The following is a 12,633-nucleotide window of genomic DNA, read 5'->3' as shown; positions in this document are numbered from 1 at the left end:
CAGCAGCTTTTAATCTCTCCGACGGTATCAGCATAAACGACCAACCAATTCAGAGGAACAGTAACAACCTTCTCACAGAATGGCTACAAAACTGAGAACGGCACGGGCAGCGCCTTCTGTAGACCGAAAAATGGAGTTGTAACATTCGAGTGGAAAAGGAAACTAGGCTTGAACAACTCGGTATACCAAGCAGAGCTTCTAGTTATCAGTGCTGCAATTAGATATGCGAACACATGTCAACAGGCGAAATTCTCCATACTCAGTGATTCGGCATCAAGTCTGGCGGCTATCGCAAGTCAAAACAGCCGGAGTCCTTTGGTATACCGAATTGAGAAACAAATTCTGACAATGCCTATTTCGCAAAGACCCACTTTAAAATGGGTTCCCGCTCACACAGGGATTCAAGGCAATGAAGCCGCTGATCTACTGGCCAAGCAGGCAGCCAACTGCACGGATATATTAGAATAACCAACTAAACTTCCTTGATCTCATATTAAGCGAACAACTTTGACAAGTCTGCTACAAAATTAGCAAAGTAGATGGACAGTGGCAGAGGTAGGACAAAAGACATTTCGCTTACTGCCAAAAGTTAACATGGAACTAAAGACCCACTGTGCTAGCGCCTAACACAGTTCTTGACAGGTCATGGACCATTCCCAGTATACGTGAACAGATTCAGACTTAGGGATACTCCTTTCTGCGAATGCGGAGAGGAAGGCGACACGGACCATTATTACTTTCATTGTGTACATACAAGAACCTGGCACTTGAAGAACCAGCGTACTGTGCCTGGGCAATGTGGACGTCTAACATACTCAAAAACAGAATAGCCCTTGATAAAAAAGAGAAAATCTCAAGACACTGCCTAAGCAGAAACAACCGTGAATAATATTATGTTTCAAGTTTCAGAACTATTTTCAGAAATTATATTACTAATTTCAGAAGCAGATAACTAGAATAACGCTTAGTGCCTGCAGTTATCAATATGTAGAAACTGTTATTAGTATGTAATATTCAACCTTGTTACTTTGGAGTCTTCCCCGCCGTGATGGTATATAATTCCGTTTGGTTCATGTCCGTGGTCGGAAGCCATCATAGCGGTGCACTCACTCACTCACTCACCATGTCATGATACAACCACTGTCCTGCGATGTTGATTGCTACTACCAATCCAGTGAAGCATACTGCAGGAGCTCCGTGCTACCTTTCCAAAACATGTTCATGCAGTAATTATTTTGAAGGAAACGTACTAGGGTGGGTCGAAGAAACACTTTTTTTATTTTATTGTCTCTGGGAAAAGGGGCCTATCGGAGAAAAATGAAAAACCAAATTGAATTTAAATTATATCTTGCGTTTATACATCGCACTTAAAGTTCTTAAAAATGGTGAAATTTTGATATTTTTCGTTTAGGATGTTAGTTCAGAAAAAACTTTACTGGGGCTTAGGAAAACATACTAATGAAATTAGGCTGTTGATAATGTTTTGGCGCGCTTCTCTAGTTCAAAATCTAAACCAATACACATTTCACGGAAGGACAAAAGGGTGTTTCTAAATCCATTTGAATATCACGATATCTAACTCAAAATTTACTGCAAGTCACCCATTAATTTAATGGAGCGTTTTCTTTGCTTATCCTGAAAAACTTACCCTTGCAGCAACTGCGAATGAAAGAAGACGTATCAGAGAACTAGAACTACATCGATTGTTGAAAGCTCGATCACTTTCCAACGGAAAGACTATTCAATATTTCATCACTCCAGAACTCAAATTTCAAGAAGTAGACTACGTCATCATTATTTGGTGGTATAGCTGCAATATACCCCTTCTCCACTAATGAGATACCCAAAGCTTCCTTTGTCACACCCAGGCTGTAGAACGTTTTGTCAAATTTGTGACTTATATACGACCCAGTTTCCCTGAGAGAGTCCTCCACGAAGGCATTCCTCTCCTTACGACGACAGCCCTAGCGTTTTTCGCCATAATAAACTAAACCAAATCAAACTTGTGTCCGAAGCATCAAAAAAAGGTCTGTGGGGCTGACGCAGGAAATTTCTTCATTAAGATGACCCTTCAATCAAAATATATATGTATATACAGGACGTTTCCCTAAAAATTAGCTTTAGGGGGCATTCTTTTGAATAAAAAATTTTAAATGATAAATATATTCCCCGTTTGTTTACTAAAAGCAAAATTGTCATTGTGGAGGAGATAATAGCTCCCGAAGCGGTTTCAGCGATTTGTGTGCTTGTACTCCTTCACGACATTCGTCGTTTCTCGCAAAGGTTGGAACAATATTATACGATATCTGATAAAATGGGTAGCCACGAATATATCGATGCTGGAATGAGATTTCGGTAGATCAGAGACAGGCGAATCACAAGCGTGAGTAGCTACAGAGCTCAATGTAACGCCCAGTATCATCTGCAATTTCTGGAAACGGTTTCAGCTCACTAAATTCATATCAAAAAGACCTATACAAGGTCAACCAAGATTCACAACGATGGAATGAGGATCTTTATTTGGCATTTTCAGCGGGATGACATAGGACTGCTACATATTCACAGCTCTCACGTGACCTCTACGCTGCCACCAGAGCGAGAGTTTTATGGTCTACAGTTGCCAGAAGGCTTCTGCTTCTTAAGATTGGGCTGTATGCCAGATGACATCTGTTTGCGTCCCGCTTACTGAAGCACACAAGAGAGCTAGAACATTTAGCTTGTTGCAGCACCATGCGTCTTGGCCCCGACTTCAGTGAAACACCGTGCTTTTTACAAATGAGTCAAGATTCAGCCTGGACACTGATTCTTGGCGTACCTGATATGAAGAGAGCCTGAAACACGATAGTATTCCTCCTTTACCAAGGAAAGTGATCATTACTGTGATGGACTTGTACTGGTCTGGAGGCATTATATCGAACAACACTTCAGGGCAGCAAGCCCCTGCATGGGCTTCACAAAGGCTGTTTGGATGATACAGGTATAGAGAGGTGCTCTTATATTCGACTTCATAGTGTCGCAGTTGGTCCTGGTTCCTGTTAATAGACAACAGCGCTCGTCCACACAGAGCTCACCTAGTCGACGAGATTAGCTAGAAAGTGAGGATACCGGCGCATGGATTGGTCAGCCACGTGTCCTAACCTATATATAAAGCATGTCTAGGATACTCTTGCAGGGCAATTTCATCTCTCCATCCTCTTGCGAGAACCACCGCCGAATTGAAAATATCCCATATTAGGCTTAGTTTCAGTTCGATATTATAATGTGGATTTGGGGCATCCTTGCATTTTGGGCTTTTCTGATAACCATGCCTACATAAAATGAATTTGGAATGGTACACCTTTTCCTTTGCTATAAATGTATATTCATACCAAATTACATTAAAACCTGTGCATTAGTTTTTAAGAAATTCGATATAATGGGCAAAATTTCTTAATTTTGAACATGAGTCTAGTTAGAGTTTAGAAATATTTTGATCTTGTTCCGAAGTTGACAATATTATTGATCTTATGATGAAGTTTAGAAGTATTTATATAATATTTTCGAAATACTAGCTCGTTCGTAGTTGATATAATACTGTGATAAGCATATTGACGTACATGAGAAAAGGCAATGGAAAATGGAAAATAGTTATCTGAGAAACATATATTTCTCTTTAAGTGAGGAGCGGAGTGTGTGCATATATAAATTGATTTAAACGGGGGTTAATGACTGATATTTTCTCGTTTATTACATTAATTAATTCGTGTGTTCTTTCGCGCTGAGCTGGAAATTTCAAATTAGCTGTTCCAAAATTATTTTATATACTTAAATGTTTCTTTCTTTAGATAGGATAGTGACCATTTTGCTTTCCGAACTTGGGAATCAAATGTAATAACCGGCTCTTTAGCAAGACAGTCGATGTCTTCGTTTCTGACATTCCCTACATATACTTTCATATTTCCAATCGAAATTTTAATTTGATTTTTTTCTTGGAAGAGATAAACAGTTTCTTGCACTATAGGAGAAGGTTGTTTCATAAAGGTTCAGGCACGTTTATGCAGAGCATCCTCATGAACAATCTTGGAGAACTGTGACCAACTTGCATAAAGCTTCCGTGGACTTCATGATGGCACACCGTCGTAAATGGCTCCATCTGCTAAAGAAAATGGAAAGATGTGACCCTATGGATGTTTGGTGCTACACAAGATCAATGGCACATTTTTTACACTAGTATAAGGGTCATATTGTGGTATCGCAATGTTTATTAAATCAACAATCCATTTTTTCTTTCAATTAAAAATTTTACATTTAAGAAAGGCAGTTTTGTGCGGCTCTTTCATTATCGATCGTCTTTAAGAAAGAAGTGAAGATAGTAAATCTTCTAGAAGATGTTATGATTCTTACAGTTTCCTTGATCTCTTTAAATTCTCCCGGTGGCATATTTCACAAGTGCACATCTGTGTAGCCACCGAGGGAGTGGCTTCTAGGATGGACCAATGAGCATCTAGTAATATTTCTGTCACGTCACATGACCTTTCGCGTGCTTTAAGACTTAAGCAAGATAGTTGAAAATATTTTGCCACGCAATTTTCTGTACAAAATAATTAAAGCATCGTCGATTGCTTCTGAAACTTTTCATTGCGAAGTTAAATCAATTATAGGAAATAATAAAGATTTCACTACCTGGTTGAAATAAATACAAACACATGTTAGATACTTCGCAAAAATATCGATGTGAAATATTACTTAATATGTGGTAAATAAGATGATGAAAGAAATATGTGATAAACATCTGAGCCCAAATGCATTCTTTATATAAAACTATGCGTATGAAAAAAATATTTACACCAATTATATATGTAAATAGATTGCACTTTTCGTTGCAGTCCATATGAAAAAGATGTTCTATAGTAATAACCAATGCAGAATTTTATTCAAAGTGAACTTTACTAATTTGCATTCGTATACATTTAGTATGTTAAATTTCACATTTAATAACTGCTCACTCTTAAATGTACTGTCTACACAAGAAATACTCATCAAACAGAGTGAATTTATCGTATTCACAACAAGTATATTTAATTTATTTACATTTTTAATGTTAACAATGGATATGATCATATGTATTCTGAATATTACACTTTAAAATCAAAAGAATTCAAGCACTGAAATAAGAAAACACTAGATTCTTTGTAACATTTTCAGTCATTCTCAGCTCAATTAAAAAAATATTATACACTTGAATTACCTTAATCCGCATAATATGCCGTGAACATCAGTCCTAATATTAATGCGTGATAAAAATCGCGAAAGTGAAATGTCAGCGATTAATGAAACTCAGAAAACGAAAGCTCTACGAGATTTTCTATTATTACGCCATATATTTATAACTGCGAAACAAATGCAAATTAAAACGCAAACAACATACGCTCACATGCACGAAGATTTAGCATCACAAGAGCAATAGCAACTCATTGGCCCATTTTCGAAACCCCTCCCTCAGTGGCTACGCTGATGTGCAGTTGCGAAATATACCTCCCGGAGTCGTCAGATAATTTAATTTATTTATTTATTTATTTATTTTTTCTTTTTTTTTGACTGAAAGCTCCTTTTTTACATTTACATCATTCTTCTGCTCCAGATGATAGATAATTTTTCAAAATAAGTGAAAAAGGGTTAGGTTTCTTTAATTAGTTTCTTAGGAAGTTATTGATACAACCTTCTGCCACAAAACTGTTAAACAACTACTAGTTAAATTAATTCTCATCTGAGTATTTCCAAGATGTTTAAGCTGCATGTGAATTCCCCTCTTTCAGCGGAATTAATGAATGAAAAGTATTTATTGAAATATCGAGCAGTTTATTAACATTTGACAATGTACAAACCGAAAATATCCATGTGTGCTGGCAGGAAATATTTAGTTTTAAATTTCAGTGTTCGTTAGAAACAGAAAAATGTTCATGTGCCTTGGTTACATGATCAGTTTTGATGTTTTATTATTACTATCAATTTTTCCAACTCTTAATTAATTTCCGAAAATAAACTGCATGTGAAATAAAGTAGTACTGATCTAGATACATTCAATAAAATATAATGACAAGCAATATTTTCAAATGTATTCAAAATTATAAGTTTAGTCTAATTTATTAATGTTTTAATTAAAGTTAATGCATGGTAAGTATAAATTTACGATTTCTTAACTTTCATTAATTACTAATAACAATTTGTGTTATAGATAGCATTAGCTAGTCAAGTAATATGGGTATTTTTTGGGAAAGTTAGAACGAGGAAAATATTTTCGTTCAAAGATTATGTACCGGTAAATCATTCCAATAATTTGTTTCAAAAATTTCCTGCTTTCTTGCGAATATAACCCCAATATATATGCAAAAAAGTTTGATTAATACATGTTCATAATGAACATGAATGAGAACTCAAATGAATGTAAATTTCACTTCAGTAATCTATATATAGAGAGAAGATTGTCTGTTTTAGCGTTTGTTTGTTCGGTATTAACTCAGTCACTACTATAGCTGTCATCACCGAAGTTTCTGCAATTCTTTTCTGGGTCCTGGGAAAGATCGATGTCCATTCCCTTCTAACCCCCCCCCCAAAAAAAGTAGCTAAAATCATAGATCTTAATTTAAAACTCTGAAATCGCTAATTGTTGCTCTCATTTTTCCGAGTGGCAACAGTCTCGCACGCTTGAGATAAAGATCTGCTTTATTTTGAGAATTCGTATCACTGCTGGCTTTCAAATCGTAGAGTTTGTTAATAAAAAATTTCTGCGTTTTACGATGAAATAAAAATAGCATTGCCAAACATTAAATAAATTAATCCTGATTCAAAAAATTTGTGGGAATTCGTGGTTTCATTTCGAGTACTCTCATCTTCGTACGACTTCAATCAGCCGAAATATGAATTAAGACCTTTGAAAACACTAATTTTCGCTCTCATTTTTCCGAGTGGCAACAGTCTCGCGCGTTGGGGATAAAAATGCTTTATTTCGAAAATTGTTGCTGCTGCTCGCTTTCAAATCATAGAGTTTGTTAATCGTAGAGTTGTCTGTTGTTAGATGCGTTACTCCCGATCTAACTTAACTGGTATCGGGTACTTCCGCTAGTTTAGTAAATTTTACAGAACACAGTTAAACTTCTTTTGAACAAAAGGAGCTATATTTAGTTTAATTTATCATTTTTACTAATACCAACGCAAACTTAGCATATTTAATTCCTATTTATTAATTTTATACTCTTTTTAAATCTCCAGATAGTGTAATTCTGTAAACTTATACACAACTATGCTATTTAACTAATTTCTTTGTGTAATCTTCTAATTGTTGAAGTAGTGAATTTCTCAAATAATAAACTGCTCTATTTGTTTGCATATGCGTGCAATTTTAATAGTTCTGACCATGATGTTAATAAAAATATTTCATATTTTATTCATTTAATATCTAATTAAGTTAGTGAGTTGTTTCTTTATTTAATCATCTAACTGTTAATTTTTCGATTGATTTAATAATTCATGATGCATTTTGTAATTAATAGTTTAATTATTGGACACAAATGTATATAATAACAAGTAAGTAATAACAAAGAAAATAATTTTTTTTTTAGAAGTCTTAGCATTTTCTAGAGTGGTAACCGTCTTGAACCTTAGGCTTTAGAGAAAACGTGATTTATCCTGCACTTGCCCACAATTCTGTGTTTCCTTGCTTAAATACTAAACGCTCATTGGTTAGTTAATTTATAATGTATTTCATATAGCATCCATTCTGAAAGTAACTGTTTAGTTTTAGACATCTTATTTTAAATTTTTACCTTTTACAGTGCCATTACAATTTTAAGAAGAAACAGTGTATATATTCTAATACTACACATGCATCACCTCATTACGAATGCAGTGAGAGATGGTTTCCTGAAAGTAAGACTGCCTTTTTCATCGCTTGCCAATTTCCGATTGCTTTCTTAACAACATCTCGTAAAAATAATTACATACTAAAACTTTATGCATGTGTATATATAGAGATCTAGATATAGATCTATATATATATGCATAATTCGGGTTCTGGAAGTTTTCAAATAGGCAAAGGTTTCTAAATTTTGGTTTTCTAAAAAAGTTTGATTTTCTACTCTTATTACATTGGCAATTTACATTTAATTAATATTTTGATTCTTAGTCAATTTGTTTACTAAATATCTCAAAATTTTAGTTTAAATTTCTTTTTTAAGTAATTCACTACATTTGGTTTTAATATTACTATAATATTAGTATACTCATGCCTATATGGATGACGAAACACGGATTGAGTAATTGAAGAGTTAGGTTTGGAGGCAACTTCCCCTTGATAAGATCTGTGTCCTGCCTGCTCAACAATTATTCACTTATGCAAATTAGTTTAGTCTTAAAAATTCTTAAAAAAATTGTTTGGGGACTAATTTTTTGCAATATTACATATTTTTTATGCTTTTATATACTTGCACTTAATTTACATATGCTCTCAGAATTTAAATGGTATTGTAAATTAGTTCGCAGCAATAATTAATCTTTTATTTGTATGCAATTAAAATTTCAGAATTTATAATTTAAATTAACTTTAAATTAGCTTTATACGAATAGATAATATTTGTTAAATTATATATATATATATATATGAACTTAAAGCATCTAAACTGATTATTAAATTAGAATAAAAGCAAGGCAATTCATTTATAATAATTGCAAGTGTGTACAACAGGCTTAACATAAGATCATATATATATATATATATATATATATATAAAACTCAAGCAGCCAAAAGTGATTTTGCAGCAGTATTAACTATCCAATCAAAATGTGTTGAGAACGAAAACTAACTCAGTTTGAATTACGATTTCACTCTGATCACAAAGCGCTTGCTTTCTACGCTTTGACCTAGCTGGACTACTGTCTGTTTGCTCCTTCTATCTTACTGCAAATTTATCTAAAATGTAAACTTTTCGAAATAGACACATTTAATGTGCCAACTTGCTTGTGGCCGCAACATGTTTGCTGAAATAAAAAATCTGATGTGTACACCACATGACTTCCTTGTACGGAATATTAAATTATACGCATTTTTTCTTGCATTTCATTTAAACTTATTGGATTGAATTAAATCTACTTCGCCGACAGCGCTTGAATCACAATAGAATAAATGCATTCTTTAAAATTCACTCTAGTATTTGTTTACCATAGCGACACTCTGGCGCTTGATTCACTTAACAGTATTCATAATTATATAACAGTTAACTTATATAATAATTATATAACGGAAACTAAGTTAACTGTTATTATAATCCAATAGTTATATAACAGTTATATATTTCGTTCATATTATAACTCATAATGCACAACATTATGTCATTTAAAGAATAGAATTATCTAATCGTTGCCACATGTTTTATTCAAATATTGTAATAAAGCTAGAATGATGTATAAAAAAAATTAAGCAAACAAAAAAAAAAAAAAAACAGTTTTTCACAGACGATTGAGTATTTCTCATTCAATTACTAATTCAGTTCTCACTTCGCGAGAAGGCAAAAATACATAAAAACTCAAAATATCTATATTAAAAATTACGAAGTAAATCTTAAACACTTATTTCCTCGAAAAAATTCCAGAAAGAATTAAGCATGATTTAATTGGCAAGAATAAATGAATGCGTTATCTTTGTTGTTGCGAAGCTAAGTTTCTCTAGATTGGCAACAAATCCACTAGTCTCCTGTTTCAAATGTAAACATCAATGGCCGCCATAAAAAAAGGCTTGGCAGCATTTAGACAACTTTAAAATTGTTGATAATTCTAAAAGTATTGCACACAGATTTACTAAAGGCATAAAAACCTTAACCGGAAGATAAAAACAACATAATACAATCATTTTTAAAGCAAAAAATGTACAATTTACAAACATATAAGAGTAAAGAAACTGAGATCACTGATCCGGGTAACAGAGTGGATATATATATAAATATATTTATATACGTTTGGTGCGGCCGATTGCAACCAAAATACGAGGTGCACATATACATGTTTTAGCAGTCCTCTACACAAAATTTCAACGTTCTGAGGCTACTCGTTTTTGAGTTATGCGAGATACGTACGTACGCACGTACCTACATACGTCCGTACAGACGCCACGAAAAATTCTCTTCAGAATTAATTTTAAAGCAGCTTTATAATTTTTTTGAAGGAAAAGAGTATTTTATTCTGTCCTTACGTACAGATATCACGCAAAAACATCGTTAAATTGTATTCGATAGCGGTCAAAATGGATATTTTCGTTGACATATGCTGCCTGAAACTTTTCGCGATTACAATACTTCCTTTTTACTTAGTACAAGGAAGTAAAAATGAAGATTTAATCTGCCTTCGCCTCCAATTTCCTATTCATTATGGATCAACACATCTACGCCATCAAAATTCCTGCTGGTCATTACTTCTGAGTTTTTTTTGTCACACACATATATATGTCATAATAAAAGCACAAGGAAAAGACGGAACACTGTAGATGCGTGATTAGACCCATACTGAAGAAGAATTTGATTGCGTAGTATGCTAGTAATGCTAACTTGGTAATATCTAAAGAACTTTTAAAAATATTAAAAATATTCTCGCAATTTTGCCGATCCTTAGTGCTTTCAGAGAACTACTTGCCCTAAATTTTAAAATTCATTCGTCCATGCAGTGATAGTTTTCGTCTTACAAAAACAATAAACCACCCTAAACTGCCTGCGAAGATCACGCCAAACTTTTCTTTTCTACCTGTTGAACTTCAAGCCCCCCCCCAGTACATGAACCGGCCCTCCACAGTGAAGCAAACGTGAATTTATATTCAGCCTACGATTTCGCTGAGTCAGTTATACATTCATCGTCTCTAATTATTTATGGATGGTTTCGGGCCTAAGGAGTATCAGAGGTGACACTAAGAACGGACGGCATTTAAGCTACAGGCAAGTATAAATGAAGATATCTTATTAAATATTGTAATGTTAATATTCTATATAGCTTCTAATTGGAATGTAAGTTTCATTTAAAACAAAAATATTGTGATAATTACCTGTAAATTATTTATAACTAATTTTCATTTGTTACGTGCTTACTGTAACCGCGTCTTTCGTAAATTGAATTATTCTCATAAATTTCCCTTCTCCACTTTTGGACGATAAAATTAGCAAACAAAGGTTAGAAAATACTCGAGGAAATGTGGTGTGTGTATGTGAATATATATATACACACGAGAGAGAGGCAATAAAAATTCTTTTGATCTTATATAGAAAACAGCATGATTCAAAAAATCTCTCTTTATACATATATAGCTATGAATGATTCAAAAAATCTATCTTTATACATATATAGCTATGAATGATTCAAAGTTCTTTTGATAAATTTTAAGGATAGTTGGAAAATTTATATTTTAAAGATGACATACAAAAAAGTGGTTTTAAATAGGATGCAGGGTACCAAATGCTAAGAGGAACTGCTAGAAGGAGCTCTTTGTAATTGAGTGCGTTGGCACTTTGTATTGCAGTATCATTCGAGTCGTCGATATAGTCAGTGTAGTATGGAGTGTTTTTAGTCATACAGATATCGCAAAGATGCATTAGTGATTTATGGGGAATCGGAAGGAAATAGGCCTGCAACACGCCATTTACATCAACAACGTTTTCAAATCGGGGAATCCCCCATTATCTGATGTCTAGTCATCTGGGCTAAAACTTATATACAAACGGGACATTCGAAGTAAACGCACGTGCTGGTGGAGACAGAAAAACGTGTTCATCTATCACAGAAGAAGGGATCAACGGTTTTCATAAATGCTTGGGCGGCAATTGTAAATATTGTTTACTAACCTCATACCTTCTCCCAACATATTTCGATGACAGAAGGTGTCGGATATTTTTAGATCTGTTACTAGACTTACTCCATGACATTCTGGCATACATTCGTTATAACATGATTTCAGAACGATGAGGCAGCTATATATTTCAGAAACTAAAAAGAATGTTATTTTCGTCCTTTTGTCATATCTATGTTGTTGTGTTACTGTAAACTTATATTTTCTTAAACCTGCATTGTATAATTTATCTGGTATGCTTCTCTTTTCTTTAATTCACTGACAAAGAATCTCCTTTAGTGGTCGTTCATTGCTTTTGGGACTTCAAAAATGAGTTGTCTCTGTATGCTTGACTTACCATTCAAGTTCGTCTAAAAGCTTTGGTTAGTCACCCTGTATATACACATGCTACTTAAGTTAATTATTAGTTTTTGCATAATAATTTCTAAATGGTTGGTTGTGAGATTAAATATAATGTTTCAGTATATTTAAAATTAAATATTATATAATTGTTATTAATATTTTTCAGGAAGAGAGCCTTTAATCTTTTTATTATGTTAAACTGCATAAAGCCGAATGCACAATGAATACTTTCTTTGAAATGCTTATTTCTTATTTATGAAAGATCTGTGGTTTACATCTTTGTTTTGGAGAAAAATTAGAACTATAGATATATCACATATGCTCACATATTTCTCTCTCTTAGAGTATTTTTTCCTTTTCTGATTTTAGTATATGCTTCAGAACGTACTGATTCACATATGGGCATGTAAGAGGTAGCGATAGATTGTAACATC

The 12,633-nt window shown here is 33.7% G+C and overlaps 1 protein-coding gene across 1 annotated transcript in view; it reads left to right on the top strand.

Annotated features, from left to right (window-relative positions):
* Positions 1-12,633, top strand: part of LOC118190466 (uncharacterized) — an 89,041-nt gene that overhangs the window by 69,351 nt on the left and 7,057 nt on the right. Inside the window, exon 4 of the mRNA XM_035361174.2 lies at positions 7,812-7,905. Within this exon, the coding sequence (XP_035217065.2) occupies positions 7,812-7,905 (94 nt within the window). The remainder of the gene's footprint in view (positions 1-7,811; positions 7,906-12,633) is intronic.

Source organism: Stegodyphus dumicola, chromosome 3 (genome assembly GCF_044657685.1).
Source record: "Stegodyphus dumicola isolate Sdum_Otavi_A_Nest chromosome 3, ASM4465768v1".
NCBI lineage: Eukaryota > Metazoa > Arthropoda > Arachnida > Araneae > Eresidae > Stegodyphus > Stegodyphus dumicola.
Note: the sequence above shows the minus strand (reverse complement) of the source record. Positions and strands in the feature narration are given on the sequence as shown.